This window comes from Hippoglossus stenolepis, chromosome 11 (genome assembly GCF_022539355.2).
Source record: "Hippoglossus stenolepis isolate QCI-W04-F060 chromosome 11, HSTE1.2, whole genome shotgun sequence".
Classification (NCBI taxonomy): domain Eukaryota; kingdom Metazoa; phylum Chordata; class Actinopteri; order Pleuronectiformes; family Pleuronectidae; genus Hippoglossus; species Hippoglossus stenolepis.
Window position 1 is genome coordinate 13,086,851 of NC_061493.1, and position 27,820 is coordinate 13,114,670.

Genomic DNA, 27,820 nt, shown 5'->3' on the forward strand with positions numbered 1-27,820 from the left:
CTTCAAATCACTGCACCACCTCTTGTGGATTCTTGTATGTTGATTAAATCTTAAACGAGTTGGTAGTACTTACAAAATTACAACCTATTTACAGAGGTTGTGGGAAAATAAGTCAGAAGTACGTTACCTGTTGAACTGTGAAGACTTTGGCAAAGGAATTACTGTGTAGAGTGAAACCAAGTGAGATCATATTATATTTATTTTTACAGTCGTTTGCTTACTAAAGAGCCGTCGTTACCAGAGAAACCAGGTGCACCAGTCTTGCCCTGAAATGTAAAGGAATATGAGCATCAGTCACTATTTCCTGTTTTATATTGAATTTATTTATTTTTAAAAGTTTTACTAAAGTAGATTTAATATGATGATCATGAACATTTTCTGCCTCAGATACAACAATGAAATGCAACATGCACATGAACATTTGCACTAACACGGTCTCCTTTGGGCCCCTCAAGGCCGTGTGATCCCTCTATTCCCCTCCTGCCTTTGTCTCCAGGTGGCCCTCTGTGTCCCCAAGGTCCCATTGGTCCCTGGGGGCCTTGCTCCCCCGGCTTCCCTGGAGACCCCTAGGAAAAGAAAGTCATGGTCATAAAATCTTGCTGTGAGTGAGACTGTAAAGAATTTGCTGCTGCTTTGATCACATTATTTGACACTCTTATTCATATATTATTCCCTTTTCCATTTTCTGCAGCTACGCAGCTTTTTATCTCTCTAAAGAACAAACAGAAATCAAATCAGACTTTATTGACATTTTAGCAATAACAGTAGTGCAGGCAGAATGAAATGGCCTTTGCCTGGGAGCACTCGATAAGATAAAGAAACTAAGGGAGATCACTCATACAAATACAAAATGGAAAACATACTGTACATTGTCCCTGAGTGAGAATCATTTTCCAATATATAAAAACGTAATAAGAAAGTGTTTATACCCGTGCACCTTTGGCGGGATGACACCGACATACAGAGCAGTTTCTACCTTGACACAGCTGCTCAACATCCCCCTGGAACGACAAACAGAGATGAATCACAGGCCTTACTAGGACTTAACGTTACTGTGTTTCGAATGATGGGAAGCGTTTTAAAGAACATCGAGCAAGCACAGCAGACACGTTTTTTTCCCCACCAGTATCTGTCACTTTAAGAGTCGGCTCTGAGAATGAAAGAATGAACACATTTCCCATGGAGACTGAGCAGTGCTGATTAGATAGTGTGAAACAAAGCAGTGTTCTATCACACTTCCAGATGCCAAGTGTTCCCACCGATATGTGTGTGTGTGTACTGGGAGTTTTACCGTGTGGAGATGTCACAATATTTGGAAATATTTTCTCAGAGCTTTTCCAAATATTTGGATGAGTGTACTCTGGGGAAACTGTATTCTGATGGACATCTGGAACACAAGCCCGTCCCTCTTTCTCTCCGGGTCCAAACATCATGACTGTTTCTCAGTCACCAAGAAAACACACAGCACGCAGCTACGTCCTGGACAGGCCATTTAGATCGCCATGATGTCAATGTTACTGCTTCACTGGTGTCCCTTTACACCTTTGTCCCAGCATTTAGTGCTGGTTTAAAATGAACAACCTAACTTGTTTATTTTAAATACTATATCATAACAAATTATCTTTTATCTATTCATCTATTCGTTTTTTTTATACTATTAATTTATTTTGTAACTCATATTGAGCCAAAATGTCAGGCCAGCAAATGAAAGGAAATGTTATACTTGGCGACAAATACTGTAAACACATAGGGAGCAGCACATACAGTTTGCAGGTGCGTCAAGTGCATGAAGGAATTTTGCTGCGAAATACTTCATAAACCCCAGTAGGGTTTTTTTTTTCTGGGAGAACTTAACAGCGAGATGTAAACACAAACAGAAGTGAATGTACACCCAGTGACCCCACGAGGGAATTAAGATTGAGAGCATCAGGTTTAAGGACTATCCTGCCTTCATTTTTTAAGTTGTTTGCGACACGGGCCAAAACTACATCCCTGGCTACTGTAGCAGCAGCAATGTTTGCAAAAGCTAGGCTGGAATTAAAGTTTACGTGATGCATTTCAGATTTCTGTACAAAGTCCAAACCGCAGGGTTTCAGCCTGTGTCGAAAAAATGTTAACTCAGTGGTAACTTGTGAGTCTGTAGTTAGTGATGGCGTTGTATTGAAAAGTATTATATTCTAAGATTTTGTCAACCCACAATTCAACTATTTACATAAATTAACAAGGGGCTTATTGATGCATTTTGAAACAGTGTCAACGGAGACTAAACACAATGAGCTTCACAATGCACAGATGTATTGTGTTGCATTAGTACAACCTGCTAGCAAAGGTGCTAACAAAAGTGTTTGTGTAAAACTGAATTTAAATGGAAGATATTGATATTGAAGACATTCTATTGATTTTTTTTTGGTAATATTTATGGCAGCTGTATCTTTCAATATATCAAACGTCAGACTGGGGGGACATATATTGGATTTTGTTCGCAATATATTTCTGCATTTAAATTGTTGATTAACACCTTTTAACTGGTGTTTGGTGTATGAAGAAAACAAGAAGGAAATACTTACTGCGCTGAGCTGCTGCACGAAGATAAACACCACAAGGATCCACCTGTGAATGTAAGAATGTAAATAGATTAACTGCAGCCTCATTTAGCCCCAGCTCCAAGAACAGAAACACAAAAGAGACCATATTTACGTGGAGTACAACCTAAAATCTCCAGCATCCAACTGATGCAAATACATGTAATATGAGGACAGAAGATTAAAAAGGCAAATCCACAGGATAAATCACTGTGCATGTGCTTGTGTTTTTTTTCTCCTGTGTGCATGAGAACTCATGTGCTTCGCTTAGAGCAGGAACACTGCAAGAGGTTTGTCGAACTCAAACTCTCCGGTGGCCCCAGGTGACTCCTGCGTGTGCATCCCTGAGGTTTTCCAAGTATTCAGACGTGTTGAATAAACATGCATGAAGTGTGTTTGCCTTCCGGTAAATACATTTGCTGAGAAGTGGATGTGAATTCCATTTGGCTTCATGTGACCTTCCATAGTACAGTAGTGAAAATGATTTTCTTAAATTAGTTGCCCTCTTGCTGTTCTACACCAACACCTTTATTTTCCTGATAAAATCATGTGACAAATTTCAACATAGAGAATTAAAAACACACACCAGTCTATGTTTTCTGATGTGGGGATATCATAGAAAACCGTTAAATGACAAATAGTTACCAGTAGTGATCAGATATGAATGCAGCTACAGATAAAGACTCACCTGCACAGCGTCACTACAGTAAGTGAGGATCTCATCTCTCATCTGTTCAGTCAGCTTCACAGGTGAGTATTGGCCTCAGTGCTGCCCCCTGTGGGGAATAAAAGGAAGCATGACACAGCAAATACACCTGTGAACCATGGACCAGTTAACATTATATAAAGAAAGACTTCCTGGAAGATAAGATGTAGTACATGCAATCATGATATTTAAAACAGTGACATTTTGCTACTTGCTGAGAAATTCTGCATTGCATTAAAACCAATGTAGTCTATCGATGACAGTCCATCGTGCACATAAAGCAACATCCACAACTCACCCAGATTCAGATGCTGAAATGATCCTCATGAAGCTTTTAGCGTGTTCCAAACAGGACGACCTCCGAGAGGATTCAGCCTGATCTCCTGCCTCAGTATCAGTAGAAAGCACACAGAGTAGCTGCCACTGTTTGTGAGATCAGGAGAAGGATGATGATTGTGGTTGGCTGCATCAGTGAGCTCAGACCTCCTACCACTACAGAATTAAGTTAAACAACATCTCTGTGTGTCTATCAAGGCGCTCAAACCCTTGTGTGGGAACCTTGATATGAACTGAGGCAATGACTTGAGAGCGTCCAGGGTGCAGCAGTGTGCGGGTGTGTGCTTTGAAGGCTGGTCGCTGCAGGAGGATGCTCTGAAACACATTCATCACCCCATACTCCCTGAGCTTCTGATTTGACTGAAGCGAGAAGAGCCATGTGGAGGCCGCTGCTCGTGGTCCCTCTGATGGTGTTCGCTGTGATGCTGTCGGGCACCGGGGCCACAAATGTAAGATGCTTCTTGTTTTTTCTTTAACGGAGAATAATGTGATTTCATTCAGCCAGAAGCGTAGACACCCATCAGCAGAGGTACTGAAATAAAAACATGTACTGATCTCTAGTAGTTGAGTAGTTTTGCTTTCATCTCATTCTGTACACACTTTGTGAAGTCTAACTTGTGATGCTTTCAGGGTCATACCACTGCTCGTTATTTCTCTAAACGTCTTAGGAGAGTTTTAAGCTGAGGATTTCTCAAGAGAAAACTACATAGCACTGTGTCACAACCTGAATCTACAGCCATTAAATAAGAAATACTTTTCCACTGAGCTTTAATCATTGCACATTCAACACTGTCAGGTTTTTGTTTACATCTAAAGCAGATGTCAGTAATATATCAACTTTTTAGCATACTCAATAATGCTGTCGACCTTAAACCCACTTGCCCAGATCCTCACTAAAATCTATTTACGGGAGAGTAGCATCATTTTGTAGCTCTATGTGTATTTTCTGTTGTGTATAACGTGAGCGGCGTTCATTCTTCACTGCCTCAGCTCTCATATACAACACTAACGTCTGTTTGTAACTGCAGAGTCTGAGCTTATCTGCAAACATCTTGCACCCCGAAGACATGGGATTGTTTACGGTTGGTCTGCACATGCAGTGCAGTGTGTGCAGCGTTTTTTCACGTGGGCCATGTTGGTGGGCCTTTCTTAAGGGAAGTCATGGAGACAGTGGTATATGTAAGAGGGAAAGCTGGAAATAAGCAGAACAAGCATTAAGCAGAGGAGAAACATGTGTTAATAATCATATAGTTAAAACAGCAGAGCATTTCTAATTCTCTTTTTCACATAAATAATGAACATATTAGATTTTTCCACAAGACAAATCCAAGGTAGAAGTAGAGAAGTACACAAATATAAGTCGTCATACATTAAAAAAGTCACACAGGAAATATAAGATGTCCAGCTTTATTCAAGGAGTAATAATACATGTCTAAGCTCTTTACTTCTGTAAAAATCTCTGCACTTCTTGATGAGTAACTTATTATAAAAGGAGGTTGTATCAGTTATTCGGCCTAAAGGTCGCTGATGGTGATACAATCCACATTATAGCTTTGTCCCTGTTATAGCCATGGCATTGAAATGCATCCCCTGCCTTACAACACATTGATTTTCATTCTTAATGATATCATTTCACGTGCATAGGTAAATTCAATTCATTACAGCAAAATGGCCTCTGTTAAATGAGCCACTGTTAAGGAATTAAGAAATGTTCCACCTTTCTGTCCAGGGGCAGTGGACACCCTATCTCCACAGTGAATTAGAAGGGTAATGTGTAGTAATGTTGCACACAAATGTATCTGACATAATGTTGATCGATTTTAGCAGCTGACTAATGTGCGCCTATGTGTTAGCTAGTGGGTCGTCCACTCACCAGAAGGTCGGTGGTTCAATCCCCTGCTCAGCCAATCCGCATGCCATTGTCCTTGGGCAAGTTACTCAACCCCAAATTGAATGTGTGTGTGAATGAGTGAATGTGCTTTCTAGTGTAAAGCGATTTGAGTGGTTGATAAGACTAGAAACACACTTTAACAAACTAATGTTTACAGCCTTCAAATTAAAAGCTCCTCTGATAAACACAAACACAGGAGGCATTAATCCTCTAACACAGGAAGGTTGTAGATGTTATTCACAGTTTCAGAGAATAATGGATCAATATAATGTCTCTAAAAGTTGGAATCATTCAAAGCAGTAGTCTCCCTTCAGTAACTGTGGTAGTTTCCGAGCTGTGAGGTGGACATGAGGCCTTTACGAGAGGGTGCACATGATCGTGGAGGACACTCGGCGAAGGGAACACAAGCAGAATGAATCTGATTCTACATGAGATAAAAGAGAAGTGCTTTCATGCTGGCAACAGCGATCGAGGTTCAGGTGAAAGGATTCATTATGATGACTGATTTTGTTGCTGGTTTCTGCAATATGGTTGACAGATGACAAAAATCCAATGGGTTTACATTTCTATGGGGATGCACATTTTTATTGCAAAGAAAATTAATTGCGGGCAAACTCAAAATAATATCAAATTAATTGGACAATGTTTTCCATGCAGACGATATATATTGAATAATGTTATAATTTCTTTTTAGTGTGTGTGCAGAAGAAAATCCAGGTGCCACTGTAAAGGAGTGAAAGGCAGCAGGGTGAGTAGAGCAACTGTTCACTGTGTGAAATAATCAAATTAAATGAGAATTACTTTTAGCTTTGGCTGTTTTTAGATTTACTTCTCTTTACATAGCTTTCTAAATAGTTTATATAAGTCTCAGCTACATCTTCTAGTTTGTTTCAACATCCTTAATAATTACTTTAATTTAATTTTAAATTATTTTACTGTAAGATTCAAGCAGAAAAAGAGCAAATGAAACTTATTTAATGTAAAACAATTCACACTCTTTAATGGTCTGGAATTGCTAAGACTGCATTCATTCCAAAATCTTACATCATAAACTAATCAACTAAGGTTTGCAAATAATTCTCAATGCATGAGGAATCATGAATTAAAAGAATGTGTCTGTTTTCATAGAGTTTCCAATCAAACAACTGCATTGGAACTACAGTATATGTAAGATTTACCCAATTTGTTTTTCAAACCTTCCTGAGAAGTACGTTTAATGTGCACTTTGCTAAACATCAGTCTCACTGTCAAAAGTGTCAACCCACTCAAACCTCCAGTCTTCAAAAGAACGTCTATCTCACTTACTTTATTTTATAAAAACAGGGACTGACACTTGAAAACAAATTGAACTATAATTAATATTTTCTACTACTGTTGTGGATTTGTTCATATAATAGAAACAAGCTGATATTTCCCAAGGGGTCATTGAGTTTATACGTTTTATAAGGGCAGTGGCCTCCATTGGTGACATACAGTGGGATGTTATTCAGCAGCCATGTTATTCATTAAGCATCAAAATCATAGTGACATAAGAGCGTAAAATATTATTTCCACAAACATCCAGGAAACTATATATTCCTCAATAACTCTTCACTAATTAATCACTGAAAAATACAACTGTGTAAATGTACAATTTAAAATGATATCTCTATTTTCATTTGTCATCTGTCATCTGTCTGTCCCTTTGTGTATTTGTCTTTCATAACTACACACACACACACACACACACACACACACACACACACACACACAGGGAGACAAAGGTTTACGAGGAGTTACCGGTTCCCCAGGACTGGACGGCCGTCCAGGACCAACTGGTTATGCTGGGCCAATGGGAGCAAAGGTAAAATATCAGCCTGGCTCTTATGTCTTCTCTTGTTTGACTTCAAAACACATACTATTGTCAGATGGCAACACTGATTCAAATCGTGTTAAGATTGTTACACCTCAGCATGACATCAAATCATAAGATCAATTATAGGTTATTGTCTTTGACAGGGCAACACAGGGTCTGATGGACACGTGGGACCAAAAGGCGATCCGGTAACATAACTGTCTTATCCTTGCTTCTGTCTGTTTGGTGTTGAGTTATGTCTCAGTGGATATATATTTGACTTCAGCTTGAATGTAGTTGTGTATAATACATGTATGTGCATTGCATGGTATTGCATTGACCGGGTATCCATTCTGTTGCACCTGTTTTGCTGTTTAAAAAGTACAATGTCATTACAGGGACCTGAAGGCAAAGAAGGATTTGCTGGATCTCATGGTTTACCGGTGAGTTGTCTTATCCTCAATTACGTCTGTGTTACACTCTTCATCATATCATTTACATATTGTGTAAATGTATGTTCCAGCATATTTAAATAGATGCTTTTTTAAACTTCTGATTGATAGATAATTGATCATTCTCTTACAGGGTATCCCGGGTTTACAAGGGCCTCCAGGACCCCTAGGGGCCCCAGGATGCAATGGAACTGATGTAAGAAAAAAATTATAATGTTATCTGTAATAGTTTTAAATTAGGAGACGTTTAATTTAGGAACAAAATAGAATAAGACAGAGATGGAGACTTTTGATGCTGAGACAGGAAGTAGGTGTGTAGGAAAGATGATTCATGACAGGACAGGGTTTGATTTGAGAGGTACCGCAGCTATGGTAGTGAGGGCTGTTCACAAAAACGTTACTGTGCTGAAAGACAGCTGAGAGAGACAGTATCTGATAGCTAATAAGTGATTGGCTAAAAGCAAGCATGTCAGGCTGTGATTGGATGAGACAACACTGAGCTGCTGGAGTTTAGAAATCCTGAACTTTTGCAAAGCGAGAACTTTCCATCACTCTTCTTCTGATCTCAAACAAATGTATTTATGCTTAAAGGTGTTTGTGACCTTCTTCTAGGGAGAGGATGGGCCTCCTGGAATCCACGGGGCCCTCGGTATTGATGGAAACCCAGTAAGAAGCAAACTCAAAACAATTCATTGTTATGTATACCAAAATAAAGTATTGAGGCTTTCTACACTTCAATCCATTTTACTGTTCAAAACTGGCCTCAGCTTTGTTTTTACTTTACAGGGTCATCCAGGTCTGCGTGGACCTAAGGTAATGATCATTAAAGCCTTTTTCTATGAATGAAGAGGGAGAATTCCTCGGCACTGACCGACTTTTAAGAAGTTTATATGTTTTTGTGAGCGTGATCTATCTAAGGCTTTGCCGCAGGTGTGGCTCATCTTTATGTATCTGTGAACATGTCCATGTCGTTATGTATGAGGCACTGGGATGTGTTGGTAAACATGTCTGAGCCAAGGTCAATACACCTCAGCTTTGACAACAACCTCCGAAGACAGTGATCTGCCCCGCTGAGATGAAATGTTTATTACAGTAGCAGTTTATTCAGGGGAGACCTCAATTGAAAGTTGAATGCTTTTTTTATTGCCGTGCACAACAGAAGAGGAAGTGATGGGATATAAATGAGTCTTTTGACACCTACACCCCCCTGTGATGTCATCATGATTGAAAGGGGGTGAGGCTGTGTAGAATAGGACACCCCCCCGCCAGCGTCTGGACTCTGGTGGTGGTTGTGATGGGATGGAGCGATGCTGAGGCTGAGAACTACGGCTGTAGATATAAAGGCTGGAGGTCATTGGGGTGGAGGAGGGTTGCAGCAAATCACCGAAATTGCATCCGACAGCAAGGGGAGAGGAGAACAGATTAAAAGTTTGGCAGCAAGGACATAATTGGCTGGATGATAATCTGGTTGAGATTACTGAAAACGCTCACTGTCAGCTAATTAGAAAACGCAGGGAGAGAGAATTGTGAATTTGTAAATCCTTAAAATAATCCTCCTGATTGGAGTTACGCTGAGCTCCATTCCATAATTTGAGTTTTAAGGCTGCAACCTCATAACTCCGCCCGGATATGAGATGAGAGATCATGGTGAGTGATGAGCATATATCTTCAACCCTCTGCTGGAGCATGCAGGTGGAGGCTGAGGTGGAACTGACAGGCAAAGGACGAAATGGGAAAATATTAGCAGACCGCTAAATCGGGAGGGTGTGTAAGGAGAATGAGGCATGTCACATGCATTGAGCAATGCAGCCGGTTCCCAAACATCGCTCCATTAACACACAATTGTGTTTTAACAGCGCAAATTGACCGATTGCCTCGATTTAGCTGCCACACCGGGTCCTGGAAAAATAAAGAAAGCAATGAGGCATATCTCAAAAACCTGCAGCCACTATATAAGCTAAAACCATCTCACGTGGTTAAAAATGATAAGATGAATAATCATACATGCAAGTGCCTCTGCTCTGGGCCTGTTTTTAATCCCCACTTCTTTTCACTCTGTGGAAACCAAAATGCTGCAGTAATGGGTTTGTGCAAATGTCTTAAAGTGTACGGGTACATGATATCAATTTAGGTGTCAGACACGAGTAGGGTTCATTGAAAACTGGATATTTGTTCTGTAAATCGATCCATGACATCACAAACAGTTTTTAGATGACTGGAGTAACATCCTCCCTGAAAGAACAAACATTAACAATAACAAGTTTGTGTGGATCTTGACGGTGAGATATTGTTGTGAAAGTGCACTTTTGGCCACTTACATTCCTGTTACTGTGTTGTCATGTCTGGGCCATGACGCTTTAAAACCACCTTTGCTCTTTAAGCTTGTTGAAACCCTCCAGAAAGCAAAGCATGTGTAAAACAGGCTTGCGTTTGTTTTACCTTGTTCTATAAACACAGCTAAAACCCTCGCATATTGATTCTCCTCCACTGGTTGCTGAAGTCATGGCGAATGAGAAGTAGGGTTTATGTGGTCGATTCAATGAGGCAGCTCCCAAGACACTGACTGTGGTCATTGTAATTCAGAGCATGTGCATGTCAAGTGCACGGATACATAAAGATGAGTGATGAAGCCTACAGAGCACAACTGTCAGCTAGATTTTCCAAATGTAACAGCTAAGTATTGTTACATCTCCTATACAGTGTTATTACATATCTGAGATTATCAGGTATTTTAACACTAAATTTAATACTTTTAATTATTGTATCAAATAATAAATAAACATATTTCCATCGCTACCCAGGGTGAATCTCGGACGTCAGCAAGTTCAGTAGAAGGGCCACCTGGGCCACCTGGGAGGGACGGAGAACAGGTAACTATTTATATTGCATCACAGTTTTGATTTGTATAATATTCACCATTTTATCATCAGGGGGTAGTACCGTCACAGAAAGAAGGTTCCCGGTTCGAATCCTGAATCGGCTGGTGTCTTTCTGTGTGGAGTTTGCATGTTCTCCCTGTATTTTCTCCCACAGTCCAAAGACTTGCAGATTGGGGTTGGGTTAATTGGAGACACATTGGCCGTAGGTGTGAATGGTTGTATGTAGTCCCTATCTAGGAATAGCGATCTATCCCGGGTGTACCCCCCCCCCACCCAATGTCAGCTGGGCCCCGTATGTGACGCTCAAAGGATGAATGGTATAGATTATGGATGACTGTCAAATAAACTTGATAACTGGCCAGGTCTGTATTTCAGGGAGCCCCAGGTTCCCGTGGAGAGACTGGACCACCTGGGGACCCTGGACCAAGGGGCAATGATGTGAGTGAAGTTGCCTTGTTGTTTGAGTACATTTGACACCATGGGAAATTATGATGTGATTTTTTATGTCGCTGTCTGCCTTCTTTGTGAACAGGGCTTTCTTGGCCGTCCAGGGGCTCAGGGATCCAAGGTAATGCTTGTGTGAATATTTCATTAGGTATGCACACACCAACACTATTTGACACCTGTGATCAGTAGAGTGAGCACTGTATATCCTGGGAAACCACTTGAAAACCACAGCTGCAGGGTTATTTTGTCTTGCCCCTGTTATCCAATTATCATAATTGGCAGTGTTCACACAACCTGGGAAAGTGTAAACATTTACTGGCTGTTGCTGCCGTCTATCGTTACACTTGTTTATCAGTAGGGCAGGATTTTACACTGTTGTGGGAACATGCAGATGGGTTCCAGACTCCCAGCTCTCTGTGAAACGTCTTGCAGATGGTGAAAACATAATTGGGATCAGAGAAGGGACAGGAATATGTATTCTCTTTGGTTGGTGTTGCAGCAACAAGACCTTGAAAGATGAGATAAAGCAAACTGAGGGAGTGTCTGTGAAAGATTGAGATGCAAACAAGTTACAAATTCTTTTCCCATCCTTCAGGGTCAAGGGGGCACAGGCGGGATCCCAGGACCTCAAGGACCAAAGGTATTTTTGTTTAAATCCATTGTTGAAGTAAACTGATAATTATCACATTTATTTAAAGAGGAGAAGATGTTGACAATTTCTGTTAAATAATCATAACATTATCTGTATTATGTCTTGAGGATGATTTCAATTTGTTTGATATAGGGAAGACCAGGACCACATGGACAACCGGGGCCACCAGGTCGAATTAGGGAGTTTTTGACTGACATACAGCAACAGATTGAGGTCAGATCATCGTGACGATTAAAGGTCCAGTGTGTAAGATTTAGGTGAAAGGGATCTATTAGCATTAATTCAATATAAACTAATATAACTAAATTGTACTAATTGTTGTTTTCTTTCCCCTAAAATGAGCTCTTTATATTGAGATATATGTTTTTTACAGTCGTCCAAACTGGACAAACTAAACACCTTTTGGGTTTTTATAACAACTGAAGGCTAACACAGGTTCTCTTTCATGTTTGGAAGGGGAGGGTGAGGATATGGGGTATTCAGCTGCAACACGCAACCACTAGATGTCACTTAATTCTACACACTGAACCGTTAAATATTTTACAATGTGTTGTTTCCTGTATATGAGGACAATTCTAATGCTAAATCACCGCTGTGTTAAGGCACTCACAGTTGCGATTTAAGCTATTATTAATATATCATTTATTCAGTAACATCAATGTTTGGATACATTTATCAGTTTATTGTTGCTAACCAGCTGGCGATAGGTTTTTGGGGATTACAAATTTCCTAAATTACTGTGCCAGGTAGTTTGAGACAGACAGAGCATCTGAGGGAAGGCAACATTTAATTCAAAGTACAGTAAGAGGGAAATTATTATAATTCTTCATTTCCCAAGTCATTACAATTTAATATTTCTTGTGTAGAACTGGAAATTGTGGTCTGATGATGGCACAAATGGAAAGGTCAAAGGGTCATAAAAAAATACTAGGAATAGATTGTTTTCTTAATATGGCATGGTAGCAATATTTATAGCCAATGGATATTACAATGTCTGTCTGTTGGACAGACTGTAATTGCAACTACTGACTCATTTTGTTACATGAGGTTTATTTCTTACTCAGGCTCTAAAGGGAGATAGAGGAGATGCGGGAGAAAACGGCTGCAAGGGCGAACCAGTAAGTTTCTGTTAACAGTTCACACAAATGACACTTGCATCTGGCATCAAAGTATACACACTTCAAAGTTAATGTTGTTAAATCTTTAACAACTGCCACTGCTTATTCTGCCTTTCTAGTGTTGTGTATTTCCCTCCCTCTTTATTTCTGTGCTCATTTCGATCTGTTCTCAGGGAGACGTCGGTTATGGCTTCGACTCTAAAGGAGCAAAGGGAGACAAAGGACAGCAGGGTCCAGAAGTAAGATACTAGCTTCAATGTCTTCCATGTGCATACAAATGAAAGGTAGTGGTGTCCCAGATCACATGTATTTCACTGTTATATATACATATCTTTCTCCCTATATGCAGATATTTGTTTTATGACATCACTTTGCACATCACTTAGGTAACAGTTCAAGAATAGGGATGAACAGCAGAGGGCAGTAATGCAACATCAAACCCAATGGGATCTGCTATTATAAAGGAGAAAGAGAGGAAAGAACAGAAAAATAGACCCATGTCATTGATAATTGATAACTCATAATGTCATCAGAATTATCTAGCAGGAAAATAGTTTTCATCACTAACCCAATTGGAAGGGCCAACCCAGAAAAGGACCTGCAACACAGAGTCTTCTCTGAAACAAGGGGAAAGAGTTAAGGACAAAATCCTTCCATGAATCCACAGTTAGGTGAATACAGCTTATAAATGAAGTTGTTGCCATGTTGTCCTTAGCTGTGCTCAATTTGACTTGAGTGCATCTGATATTTATTTTTTAAATCAGTGCATGAAAGCCACCAAAACATGCAAACTCTGCAATTTCAATAGAAAATAAATTAAATATGCTCAGGGCCCTTGGTAAGTTATTCTCTTTATAGAAAGCAGAACCTATTCAAACCTTAATTATGTTTTTAAATGTACTTACAGGGAAAGTCAGGGAAGGATGGGGATCCTGGTCAAGGACATAAGGTACTGTTCGACTGTTGTTGAATGTCTATTTTATTGTGTCTATGTGTATGTGTGCGTGTGTGTGTGCGTGTCTGTGTGTCTGTGTGTGTGTGCCCTCATTATGTGGCCTTTAAATACAAATTATTTTTCTTTAGGGAAACCCTGGCCACAGAGGTGAGCCAGGAAATCCAGGGACCGCAGGAGGAACGGTTAGTGATCTGTTAGTGCCAAAAAACAATACACAGTCTTTTGGTAGGTTGCTGTGCTTTGTTTTATGCTCTGTCTATACATTCTAACTTCAGGGTGAAAAGGGAGATAGAGGTCCTTCTGGTCCACCCGGATATGTGAGTTCATTTTCATTTTCAACTTAGTATTCCTGATTTCTTGGCATCCCTTTTTCTGGGATTTAAAAAATTTTTTTAGACTACATACACCTACACAAAGGTGTATGAGAAAAAAAAAGAAAGCCTACAAACAATAAGAGAGAGAGAACAAAGCCAAATAAATAAATAAATCTTGATCTGCTATGAGTCATACCAATTTGTTACCCCAACCTTCTTTGCCCTTAGGGGGCCACCAGACATGGAAAGTGGGTTTAGAATCTTTTGAGTTAAACAGGATAAGACGGCAAGTTTATCAAGCAAGTAAAGGCAACTACATTATTCAAATTTCCTCTGAAACTCACAGTGAGAGGATGCAGCTCCACAAATATGTTGTAAGCTTCACTAAGGATTTAAGAATGACCTGTTCTAAAGACAGATTTTTATGGCTGGCCCTGATTTACATTTTGATGGGGTCCAGATTTGGTGAAATATTTACTAATGTTGGATTTTGTGAAGTGAATACAATGCACAAACTTATATTTAAGTTTTTGAGTCCATGTCTGCAGCAAAGAGATCAGGTATGATTACATGCTGAGTTCTGATTAGTGTAAAAGGGCCTAAAAATGGTGTCCATTGTGTTCTAAGCTTATCTACTGACTGGTTTCATCGAACAGATGGTTCCATAAATCTGGGAGATTATATCCTATTTATCTGCTTCAGGCTTCACAGATAAGCTTGTATGTTTTGGATCATAAGTAAATTCCGATATGGCATTCCGATTCTTACTACTAATGTGTAGTTTGTATCTTATAATGTAGTCTCCATATTTTCTGCAAACAGTAGATTGCCTTTTCCAGGTTTTCTTGACGTCCCACCAAGAGCTAACATCACTGTGGCAAGCTGTCTCTTTCAGTTTTGCATTTATGGACTACTCCCTGGCCATCTTCCGTGACTGGAAAAACTGAAACACTTTAGTCAGATGGTGTATGATTGTATTTCAGTGTTACTTCACACTTGACACAGAAAGTCCCTTGCGATAATCCAATGGAGAGCTTGAGTTAAGCAAACTGGTATGTTTTAATAATTTATTGAAACATGAACAGATGAAAGAATGAGGATAAGACATTATTCTTGTGAATTTTTAGTGTGTTCTATACTGTGCATGACTAGTACTTGTACCGCCATGATTTCACTACATGGTCTTGTTTGCAGATACATGGGCCTGTGCCTGAGCCACTCAAAGGATATCACGGAGATCCTGGTTCCCCTGGACCACGTGGGCTTCCTGGTCGTCAGGGTAGATGAACAGCTTTATGATAAAGACACTGACAGATAGTGAGATGACAAATAGATCGATACAACAAAGGGTTAAGTCAGTGTGTGACATGATTGTGTCATAACAAATTCTATAGTTGCATTACCGGTAACTCAGTAATCAGACAATAACACAAGTCCTTATTCTGTTCTTAGGTGTTGTGGGCTTTCCTGGACAACAAGGACTTCCAGGTGTGAAGAAAAGAGGCTACCTTTCTACCTCCCTATTGAAAATATAGATTTTTTTTTTTTTTTAAGTTTTATTTTAATATAGAGGTATTGCTTTTCTCCCCTGAATATATCTGTCTCAGTCTGTCGCTTTACATCACACAGGCCGTGCATCTGGCTTTTATGTGCCAGGCCCAAGCGGTCCTAATGGCTTTCCAGGTTCCAAAGGGGACCCTGGGGAGCCTGGGGATATTTATATTGGACTCCCAGGTCTAGAAGGAGACCCTGGTGATGGAGGTCTTCCTGGGGATCAGGGCCCACCTGGACCTCCAGAAGACAGAAGTATGTATAAATGCCACAGCTATTTGAATTCATGCCAGGCTTTTTGTGTCTGGATTTGGATTTCTGAAGTACAAACAAATGCACCAATGATGAAAAGAACAACCATTTTTGATACAATAGTGAGAATATATTGAAACAGTAAATAGTAAACTTATTGATTCGTTTTTTGTGTTGCTTATAGCTAACAGGATTACCAAAGGTGTCCCAGGAATGAAGGGAATCATGGGGATCCCTGGAGCCCCGGGATATAGCGGAACTTTTGGAATAAAAGGTTGCAATAAATTGACAGCTACCATTCATTTGTTTCACATTTCTTCTACACATCTTCACAACTGCTAAATCTGAGTATTAGTAAGATACAGTTTCTGGAACCCTTTGATGTGTTATCACTTTTTAATATAAGAAAGACTAAAACCTTATACTATACTGTATATACTGTATAATGGATGGATAAAAAAACTGTAATGAGGAAAATATAACACTGTGTAATGAAAATAGGGCTCACAAAATACATATTAATGTATATATACATTCTTATGCTTTGTACAGGAGAGAAAGGGGAGTCCTGTAGTCAGTGTACCGGATCAGGACACCCAGGCTTACCAGGTCCCCCGGGGCCACAAGGCATTCCTGGTAAAACCTGGACTGATTGAAAACAGTCCAAATCTTCTTCATTGAATTGCATTTTTATATTATTACTGGTAACTATGAGGAGTAAAATAGATATAAAACTGAAATAGACACAATTGTTTCTGTTGCTGAGGCTACAATCAAGGACCATGTGCCAAAGGTGTTCCAGGCTTCCCAGGACCTAAAGGTGTACCTGGAGGACCAGTAAGATATTATATCTTAAAGTAACTTTTTTGTTGTTGATGTTGCTTGTTTTTACAAACATGTATTACTCTCTAAAGGGTGCAATTGGTGATTCAGGATTTCAAGGTCCTCCGGGACAAAAGGGAGACTCACATTCCTATCACACCCCAGGATTAAAGGGAGAGATAGGAGGCCCAGGACAGCCTGGAAACCCTGGTGCAAACGGTCTCCCTGGGACTCTTGGATTACCAGGTCGCAAAGGATATCAAGGCCCTCCAGGGGATTTAGTAAGAATGTTTTGCCTTACTTGAGCTCATGCCATTTGGGACCAAAGGTTATACAAAGTTTACTGTCCCCTCACTAGTATCCAAGCACTGGTGTGGAGCAGGACAAGGGTTTTCCAGGTCCACCAGGGCCTTTAGGTCATCCAGGACCAGTTGGCTTCCCTGGCCCAGTAGGATATGGGCATGCTGGACATCCAGGAAGTAAGGGAGATATTGGTGTACCTGGCCTCCCAGGACTGCCTGGAATTCCAGGTAAAGAAACACACTGATGTACAAAGAATTGAACAAATACCAGTAGATAGAGAGAGAAAAAGAGTGAAAGCCATTGCTTGTTATTTCTCCTCTCCTTCATTGATAGGCCAGAAAGGGGAACCTATCCACATTCACACCAAAGGACTCCCTGGACCACCTGGATTTAAAGGTCTGCCTGGTGATCCTGGAAACATCGGTAAGCAAGGATGATGACGGATGGATGGAAGGATACTCTGAACATGATTATACAATAGATGATGAAAGCATTTCTCATACTTGCTAATAAACATCAAGGTTATCAAGGATTGCGAGGTACCCCAGGAATACCAGGTACCCCAGGAGAGAAAGGAGAAAGAGGGGATGTGGCATTTCCCAGAAAGCTCGGAATTCCAGGGCCAAAAGGTAATCAATGTGTATTGAAGTCAAGCAAAAGAGCCATGCTTATACTCTATAGACAGGTGTGTAATCAGTGGCACAGTTAGTTTGATATTGCTTTGGGAGACTCACTATATCACTCTATGTTTTTATCTGTGTGTGTTGTTCAGGTGCAAAGGGGCAGCCAGGACTCCCAGGTATTCCTCGTATGGGATTGCCTGGTCAGCCAGGTTCACAAGGCCCTCCTGGTGTTCCGGGACTGAAGGTCAGGGGCACAAACAAGATCTGTGAAATGTAGAAATCTACATATAGTATAGTACCTGGTTGGCTATTTCTGTGAATAAAAACTAAAGGTAACAAAAGGAAAACAGCAGTTAGGGACGAGCAGTAAACTGGGTTTACTGAAAACACATTATTATATGTTTTATCTTATATTTATATACATTTTTCCAGGACATTCAAGTGTTAATTTTATTAATAATGTAATAAAGGTAGATACCTCTTTGATTTTATCCTGCCATAAGTTCTGTATAAAGTATAGTGAGAGTTGACTAGTGAGATTTCAACGCTAAACAGAACTAAATTTAGTGTCGAATATTAGAGATTCTTCAGCTGTTTAAGTTCCACAGACCGCTTCAGTCAATTGAGAAATCATGATATGTCCCAGCACTAGCATAGCACAGCACTCGGAAAATGCCATACTGCAGGCACACAGATATATGTGAATATAACTAATATAAATAAATAAATAATGCTCTGTATATGTTTCATTATCAGGCTGATAGTGGTCCTGGAAAATGTGGGCCCCCAGGCCTGCCAGGGTTTCCGGGAGAACCTGGAGTGCAGGGACCTATAGGAGATGCTGGGACTCCTGGTCTACTTGGAAACCCAGGGCTAAATGGCAACGCTGGTCTTCCAGGAGAAAAAGGTAGTCATACACCAAATGTAAAACTGTAATACATATGCATTAATGCATGTAATATTTCAACAAACACATATTAATCTATGTATAACATTACTCTATGCTGCATACAGGAAGTCAAGGCTTTATAGGCCCCCCCGGACTACCTGGTAGCAAGGAGTCATGTAATGGTTTATCTGGACCAGAGGGATCACCAGGACCCAATGGTTATCCAGGACTCCCAGGTCAGTCTACAGTACATGTGACCATGAAAGCTAAAATGTCAAAGATAAATGTTTATTGAATTTCAGCTTTTCCACTATTCACCACCCCCATTTTCTTCTATCCACATCACTCTCTATGTCACCTACCCCAGGGCCCAATGGCTTCCCTGGTGAGAAGGGGAATCCAGGTTTACCAGGGTCGGGTCATCCTGGCCCCCGTGGTCAGCCTGGTTCCCCTGGGTCATCAGTGGCGGGCTTACATGGACTTCCTGGACAAAAAGGGATTATGGGACGAAACGGCCTGCCTGGTAAACCAGGTAGGACATTATTTCTCTGACAGAAAACTACACTCATTTTGTGATCTTTAGATCTGGTCTCAACCATTAGTTATATAAGAAAACATTAAATCAAATTAAAGTGCACATCAAAAAGGCTTTTGCAATAATTATGCAGTGCCAATGGAAGAATGTACAGATGCTGAGAAAGAGCTTGTCTTTAAATGTTACACTTGGATTTCATCAGGACTGAGAGGAGAACCAGGACCAGAAGGCTTTCCAGGATATGGACTGAAAGGATTCCCTGGAATTCTAGGACCACCAGGCCAAATAGGTAACACACCCATATAACACACACACACACACCTTCAGAGACAAGTAAATCACTGTGTATCTATTAAATATTTTTGACACATACAAATAAATTATCAAAGTTAGAAAGTCTTATGTCTGATACAAGTCAGAGGTTTTTGCCTCATTCCATTAATAGTGATTCATTGTATTTGTATATGTGATCCACACTTCTGATGGAGTTAATTAACATGCCTGTTAACCACACAGGTTCCGCTGGCCCTGATGGAGCCAAAGGTTCCCAGGGTCCACCAGGCATGGATGGAGAACCTGGTCCCAGAGGTCCTCCAGGCACTGGATCACCAACACCAATAGAAATCATTGGACCCCCAGGAGACCCTGGCTATATTGGTAAACTAATCATAGCAAACTCTTGTAACACTGTAAAATGGACTTTGAAAAATGTGTAAAAGACGGTTTCTTGTTGTGGTTGTAATACACTTTAAAATTTGGTAGGACAGGGCCCAGTATCTCCAGATCCTCTGCAACCTTTCATTTCGTTTTCAGTTTCCAAATGGTCAATCAGAGCATTGAAACGTGTGACATTATGCAGAGTAAAAGAAAAATCTAAACAGACTATTACATGCAGCTGTTCATCTTTCAGAGAAATATACAGTCTAGTTTGGTTAATACTGTCTCAATAATGGATTCAACAGACCTCTCCACATCAGTGACAGTCATCTTGATTAATATTGAATAAATCGGTCGAAATGTGAGAGGAAGCTAGATCTTTTTGCAGGAGCAAAAGAATATGAGCTCTCTGATTGGTCTGGATTTCAGGCCATCTATTACCAGAGTGCATGTGAAGTCACGAATGCAGTCTGACTCTTATACCAAATAGTACTGTATGGAATACATAAACTTAATGGAATATTGAAAATATTCTAACTGTAACTGTACTTTTTCAGGTCCCCCTGGTCAAACTGGTACCCATGGAGACACTGGAAGTACTGGACCAAAAGGGCAAAGCGGGACAGAAGGAGGACCAGGGGGTCCTGGACCAAGAGGTTTGCAATTAGAGTAACATTGCTAGCAATATACTTCATTTTGAGTGTGTGTTCCTTCCTGAACTTAAAATTGTGTGAGGACCATTTCAAGCATAGACCCTACAGAGTGAGGACATTTTTGGAAAGTGAGGACATTTTGACCTGTCCTCAATTTTTGTATGGGCTGATTGAGGGTTAAGACTTGGTTTTAGGGTTAGGGTTAGAATTAGGTTAGGGTTCGGCATTTAGTTTGGATAGTTTGGGGTTTAGGGTAAGGGGCTAGGGAATGTATTATGTCATGAGTGTCCTCATAGAAGTACAAACAAGTTTGTGTGTGTGTTGTCTGTAGGTCAGAAAATGACATTTTATAATGTTGTATTGCATTAACTTTTGAAACCAATAAGATCAGAAACAGGAATAACCAATCATGGGTTTTCATATGGTATAAATTATGTCATGGTGATGTCATTAGGGTTAGCATGTCTTTTACATTATTTGCAACTGTATTTGTAATGTGTATCATTTGTCCAGGTCCTCCAGGTGCTCCAGGTGCTCCAGGTATTGGTGGAGCAGTGTGCGAAGAAGGAAGTCAAGGACCTGCTGGAGTCCTGGGAGACCCAGGATTTAGAGGACCTCCAGGTAAAACCTAAACTGTCGTTTAAGGCCATTAACTCTTTTTGTTTCAGTTCACTACTCCAAACTCACAAGTAATTTAATAAATCTAAATAGTTATTTGCAACCAATTCTTGGTTTTTCACTTTTGTAAATAATTCTCCTGATCAATAAGGTTTACAGTATTGTTTAAATGTATAATATTTAGGCTCAAAATTACAAAAAACCTTAGAATATAAATCAATACATTAGTTAAACCAAACAAACCCTGTTGTAACCCTATCAGGCCTGAAAGGCACAAAAGGAGATCAAGGTATCACTGGAGGGCCGGGTCTAGTCGGCAAAACAGGTCAAACTGGATACAAAGGGGTTAATGGAGAACCAAGTTACTCTGGATATGGACTCCCTGGACCAGCCGGACAAAAGGTGACTGATCAAAAACATATTTTTGCTTGACTCGGTAGAGCAGAATCCAATCTTGTACAATATGTATATAAATATGGATCCAGCCAATGTATGTGTTGATTGTAAATAATGACATGTTCTTTTTTTCTCTTTATTCTTATTCCTGTCCTCAGGGTGAACCAGGATCAAGCAATAGTGAATTGATGAAAGGTCAGAAAGGAGAACCTGGCATCAGTGGACTAGTAGGTGTACCAGGAAGTTCAGGAGCCAGAGGAAACCCAGGACCTGTTGGAGACAATGGTAACTACCTCTTATCATGAGAACTAGGCATATTTTATTTACTCACACTTTATTTACCTCTACATCCAACTTCTGTCTCCACTGCCCATTCCAGGTTTAACAGGGTATCAAGGAGCTAAAGGTTCATATGGGCCTACAGGACTTAAAGGACACCCAGGACCTCATGGTTCACCAGGCAAAGTCCTTTAAATCAACCATTTTCTACTGTATAACAATACCATAAAAAAGTCACCAAATCAATTTACGACATACTTTCAAGATGCAACCTAATCTGTACGCAGAAAATACTGTAATAGGTACTGAACTTTTAAACTGTTTTGTTTTATTTGTACTCTATTTTAAATTAAACCTCAACATGACTTTTTCATGTCTCCTGCCTCAGGAGAGCGAGGACTGTGGGGTGTTGCTGGTTATACAGGTCCGAAAGGCAACCAGGGCAGGGATGGGATCCCTGGACCACCAGGACAAAAAGGGGACTGTAAGAGAAATCTTCCATGAAAATTTTGCATGGCGCGATGAACTCATGCAAATCCTGCGTATTACAAACCTATAAGTGTTGTTATTTTCTTACTGTTACTGAACAGTTGTCTGTGTACTAGCTAACAAGTCATCAAAGTAATTGAGGTAGCCAAAGCTCACCTTCGATATCTTCTCTGCAGCCATAATTGAAGGGACACCCGGAAGACGTGGTGACACAGGTCTACCAGGTGAGGTAATAGACAACACTTCCACAAACATCCCACTTGTGCAAGTTTGCTTCATTATGGTACTGCATTTTTATTTTCACACATTTGGAAAGTTGACTGTAAATTCTGTTTTTGGACTCAAAGGGGGTCTGCCTTGCTTTCTAACCTGCTGTGTAGCTGGTGAAAGCTTTAGCGGCCTACTCATTTATAGCTCATGTCATAATTGCAACGTGTCCAAATTAGTAATATTGACACCATAAAATGAAATTGATCACAAGGACATAGACAATGACATATCCAGAGTTCAAAATCTTACCTTAAAATCTAACTAAGAATCTTAATCCTCTTAACTATTGCGTTGTTTGGCTGTAGACATTAGTGGATTCTTCTTTATGTCTTTTAGGTCCCCCAGGAAACCCTGGTCCTCCTGGCTTGTCTGTGACAGCGAGTCCTGGACCGACAGGAGACAGAGGACTTCCAGGCGCACGTGGGGTTAATGGTCCTCAGGGGCTAACGTGTAGAGAAGGGGCATGTTTACTGGGATTAAAAGGAGACAGTGGCCATCCTGGATTTCCTGGCAGACGAGGTGAGGATTTCCTGCTGCAGGACTAAAGAACCTGACATATCTTAAAGTGGCAAAAATGTTGTGTTTGAAGTGTTGAGGGTGGCAGTGCAGTGGTAGGGTTGGTACTGCCGCCTCATAGCAAGTAAGTTCTGGGCTCAAACGTGATGTCTGACTAGAGTCTTACGGTGTGCAGGCCCCGTCTGCTTGGGTTATCTCCTGGTACTCCAGAGACATATATCTTAGGTGAATTGGAGAGACTAAATTGCCCATAGGTGTACAAAGTCAGCTGGGATTGGCTACGGCCCCTGCGGAACCCTCAAGGGATAAGCAGTAAATTGGATGGATGGATTCTCAGCAATCACTCTCTCTCCTTGCTGCTGTATATGTAGGCTCTCCTGGTTTACCTGGCCCTCCAGGTCCCACTGTAGCGGGGTTAAAAGGAGACAGAGGGAACATGGGTCCTGCAGGAATCCCAGGTTATTGTGGTCCACAAGGAGATCAAGGGCTTCAAGGACCACCTGTAAGTGATCCTAACATTTATTTTTGATGATTACTTAAAAATGTCTGATAAAATATAAATGACAAAAGATTCAAGTAATATGTCATATAAGTAGTTTTAATTTCTGTCAGCTGATTATCCCTGATTAATTCCAAGCATCACCTGCAGTTACATCACCTCTGATACTGATGCCTTTAATCCTGAATCTTAAAATAATCTCTGCAATACTTAAAGTCTAACCTTTGACCTTTCATTGTTTCATTCGCATCCCCAGGGTGCAAGAGGCCCACCTGGAGGCCCAGGGCCAATAGGTGACTCAGGTCCTCCTGGATTCCAAGGCCCTCGAGGTACTCTATCATTTCATCTTTAGTGCATAGATTAGATGCCCTCTATGAATTCCTCCACCGACAAATGCAGATGTGTCACCACAGAAGAGTCATAATCGGCGATTGATTTATGTCCTTACAACTGAGATGGAACCCAAATGGGACCAGAAATGACTGGGATAGAAAGAAAAGAAAATTCATGAGGATAAATTTCACTTTTTTTCTGGTATACACTATAAGAAAGAATATATGAAATAAGGTTTGAAACAAAGCTACTTGAAATCGAATTATAACTTGTGTATTTTAGGTGGGACGGGACACCCCGGATACATCCCAGGCCCGCCGGGACCACCTGGACACAAAGGTTTTCCTGGACAACCTGGTGCGTCAGAAGTCTGTTTGACTATTCTTCACGATAAGCAGGGATAACAATGAGCCCCGATAATATCTTCTAGATTTAGTTCTACTGACATTCCCAGTACAGTTGATGGACATTTCAGAAAACCACCAATCTTGATTTTTTTCTCACCTATCGCTACAGGCCCTAAAGGCGAACCAGTATTTGGCAAAGAAATCTATGAACCAGGGCCTCCTGGCTTACCTGGTCCCTCCGGAAATCGAGGAGCCCCAGGAAGCACGGGAGTGTCAGGACCAACTGGCCATCAAGGTTCGAAATTTTATCTCAGTTCAATCTTTGCACTGTGACTTTAATGTGAAACAATTTTTTTTGTCATAGTTTGTCATATTGTGTGATATAATAATGTGTCATGTGATGTACAGTATTTTCAAATAATGCTACTTCCATGAAGTTGCCCTTCGTGATACTATGTGACACTGGATGTATCTTCCCCAGGCCAGCCAGGAATCAAAGGGGTGCGTGGTTCCAGCCCACTCGGCCTGCCCGGTTTTCCTGGCCGCAAGGGAGACACAGGAACAGCCGGGGTTCCAGGTATGTGCATAGGCTGAAAGATGGTGTAGATGTGCAAACATGGATACCAGTGGAATAAGAACTTGCTCTTGTGCCTTTCTATATATTATGATTCCTTTCTACATCAAGGGGCACATGAGTGGTTGCTTGCATTGTGTACTTGTAAATCTGGGTGGGAAGCCAGTGAGAACAGTGACAGTGACAAAGACAGTGAACCATTACGCCAAAAAACCTCCAAAAAAATTGCCGAAGTGATTTCATTTAATACTTCATTGTACATGTTGTTCTTCATTAATGATGCATTTACTCTGCAGGTCCAGAAGGTAGAACCGGAGACCCAGGCCTGAAGGGTCCTCCGGGGTTGCCCGGTAGCGGTTTTTCATGTCACACTGACAGTTTCCTGATAGTGAGACACAGTCAAAGCATCCATGTCCCTGACTGCCCTCATGGCTCCATCTTCATCTACTCTGGATACTCCCTCCTCTTCATCAATGGAAATGAGAAAGCTCATGGTCAGGACCTCGGTAAGAAACCTTCATACATAGAAGCTTCTTTTTGTTTGAGACATTTCATGACTTCTGTCCACCCCTTGAAACTGTCTCTCAGGCACAATGGGAAGCTGCCTCCCTCGGTTCTCCACCATGCCCTTCCTGTTCTGTGACACAGAGAGTAACTGTCGCTACGCTTCTCGAAATGACTACTCGTACTGGTTGTCCACTGACACTCCCATTCCCGCCAACATGGTTGCCATCGCAGGGGATAAACTGGCCTCCTACATCAGCAGGTGGAGGAGTGCATTCACAAAAATGTCCTATATAGTTGAAATAGGAATTTGATTTAATTCAATTTGATTTTCGTTAACTGAAGTTGTTTATGGAGCATGATTCTATTAACGTTTGTGTTTGCATGTGTGGTTTAGGTGCTCAGTGTGTGAAACCACCTCCAATGTTATAGCCGTCCACAGCCAGACAACTCGGATACCTCAATGTCCCCAGGGATGGGAGTCCCTGTGGACTGGATACTCATTTGTCATGGTAAAGAGACCAGTGCTTCTTTCCTCTGAATCAATGGATCTCCTTAACTGACATTTCCCAAATAATTAGTCTTCTTTGGACCTTATATCCATTCTAGCAAACAGGCGTTGGTGCAGATGGCTCATCCCAGCCTCTGGTTTCTCCTGGCTCATGTATGGAAAGTTTCCGCCAAGTGCCCTTCATTGAATGTCACGGCAAGGGGACATGTAACTACTACCCCGACTCCTACAGCTACTGGTTGGCCTCCCTCGACCCCAACAACATGTTCAGGTAAACTGTTTACTTATGTTTTTACGCAGTGGTTCAGCCTAAATTTCCAGGATGGGGAATGCCACATGGAAACAATTGCTAAGCCAAACAATTCTCTTAAGCGTTTGTTTTTTCAGATTTCTGATGCTTTTGAGTACAGTTTCAGATCCTAAACCAACCTGCCACGAATCAAGTTCTGGAGGGAAAACTGAATATTACAGATATTTGCTCTTATAATCCACATGAATCTGTTTAGTTTCATTAAATCTTACAAAAGAAATCTATCATCTTGATTTCAATGGCTTTGTTAACACTTTTAACATATTACTTTAAATCAATCATCTAAACAGCTATAATCCACAACTCCACTACACATATCTGTTTTTTTCTGAATCAGGGGCCATTAAGAGGTAACAATTTACACAGAGGGGCAAGCACACTAAGTCATTCCTTGTTTACTGTTAGCTCTATAGCTACAGGTTGCCACATTTATTGTTGGTAAGTGACTACTTTATTAAAAGAAAAATAACTACTGACAAGACAGGGTCACTTGAGGGGCCAATCAGATTTCAGCTGGGGCCAGGGCCCCCCTGTCCCCACCCCTGGATCTGCCCCTGCCATCTGTAACACTGTGTTTGTGTTTTCTTCTCCCATCCAGTAAACCTGTTCATCGGACCGTCAAGGGACCCGCTCTAGAAAGTGTTGTCAGCCGTTGTCAAGTCTGTAGGAAACCAGTAACGGCTCGCCCAGGTGACGGACGTGGGGACAGTATTTAACAATGACTACTTTCAATGTCATCTAAAATATGATAAATGTGAGAGGAAACTTGTTAGTTGTGTTAGTGTCTATGCTTTTCCACTACATGAAAAAACATTCCTCAACCAAATAGCCAATCATCTTTGATGGCAGTTATATAAGCTCTGAAAATAGTGAATATTAAATTTAATGAAACATTTAGTGATCCATGATGTTTTATGGATGCTGCAGTTTGCCACTGGAAAGTAATTAATTAATTTTTAGCCTCAATAACAACTAATGATGGCAGTGGAAAAGGTACAAGTAGCAACAGCAGCACTGTACAGTTCAGTTTTTACATATTATCTTTTCTGGATTGTAAATGCTTTATTTTTACTTTGAGTGTTTTACTTTAAATACTTCACCCAACATCTTTTTCTAACATGTTATTAGAATTAATATTGTAAAAAAAACTGAGTGACATATTGAAAACAAGCCATCTGTTACCATGTGTACCTTAACTGATAAAATGTCATGTATCACCATGTGATAGCAAAAGATCTTTTTGATTAAAAAACAAAAAAAAGCCAAAATGTCCAGTTTTGTGCTAATGAGATAATTAACCCGTCCACTCAGTGATGTCAGTGACAGGTTTGCTGCTTCGCTCTAAGTGACCTGAGAAGCTGGTGCAGTCCAGTCAATGACGTTGGAGGTATTAGGTCACAACAAATGACACCAATGTTCATTAACCATCTGGAGAGAAAGTGTGTCGTAAATGTGACCTGCTCTCGCTTTGAAATTGTTTCCAAATGCAAACATTGAGTCATTTGTTCCCTCACTCTAAAAAGACATTCCTTTGAGTTTCAGCATGTTAGATGGTGCATGGAGACAAAAAAATGTGCAACTCATACTCATGTTACTAGATGAACAAGTGGAGGAAAATGTATTAAGATTAAATACAAATGAGGAGAAATAATGCATATTTGCAAATTGTAACCATGAATTGAAAGAATCCATTATCAAAAACTTAATGAATATGTAATCCATC

The 27,820-nt window shown here is 40.6% G+C and overlaps 2 protein-coding genes across 2 annotated transcripts in view; one reads left to right on the forward strand and one right to left on the reverse strand.

The window, feature by feature from the left end:
• Positions 1-3,883, reverse strand: part of LOC118117558 (collagen alpha-4(IV) chain) — an 18,808-nt gene extending 14,925 nt beyond the window's left edge. Inside the window, exons 1-6 of the mRNA XM_035169880.2 lie at positions 3,587-3,883; positions 3,271-3,358; positions 2,568-2,610; positions 930-1,001; positions 432-566; positions 222-266 (exon numbers count right to left, since the gene is read on the reverse strand). Of these exons, the coding sequence (XP_035025771.2) occupies positions 222-266; positions 432-566; positions 930-1,001; positions 2,568-2,610; positions 3,271-3,305 (330 nt within the window). The 5' untranslated portion in view covers positions 3,306-3,358; positions 3,587-3,883. The remainder of the gene's footprint in view (positions 1-221; positions 267-431; positions 567-929; positions 1,002-2,567; positions 2,611-3,270; positions 3,359-3,586) is intronic.
• Positions 3,884-27,820, forward strand: LOC118117572 (collagen alpha-5(IV) chain-like). Its single transcript, XM_047342011.1, has 52 exons — positions 3,884-4,073; positions 6,210-6,263; positions 7,269-7,358; positions 7,514-7,558; positions 7,748-7,792; positions 7,935-7,997; positions 8,414-8,467; positions 8,588-8,614; positions 10,603-10,671; positions 11,056-11,118; positions 11,213-11,248; positions 11,723-11,767; positions 11,912-11,992; positions 12,844-12,897; positions 13,071-13,136; positions 13,805-13,846; positions 13,981-14,034; positions 14,128-14,169; positions 15,361-15,445; positions 15,619-15,654; positions 15,796-15,972; positions 16,154-16,243; positions 16,522-16,605; positions 16,736-16,806; positions 16,884-17,072; positions 17,150-17,321; positions 17,428-17,517; positions 17,616-17,723; positions 17,867-17,961; positions 18,474-18,624; positions 18,732-18,842; positions 18,974-19,138; positions 19,344-19,430; positions 19,658-19,798; positions 20,356-20,454; positions 20,965-21,072; positions 21,332-21,471; positions 21,624-21,750; positions 21,845-21,930; positions 22,138-22,228; positions 22,410-22,457; positions 22,840-23,022; positions 23,391-23,521; positions 23,775-23,847; positions 24,134-24,208; positions 24,368-24,493; positions 24,680-24,775; positions 25,069-25,278; positions 25,361-25,538; positions 25,674-25,788; positions 25,886-26,058; positions 26,696-27,820. Exons 1-52 carry the CDS (start codon positions 4,002-4,004, stop codon positions 26,811-26,813), a joined length of 5,031 nt encoding a protein of 1,676 aa, XP_047197967.1. The 5' UTR covers positions 3,884-4,001; the 3' UTR covers positions 26,814-27,820.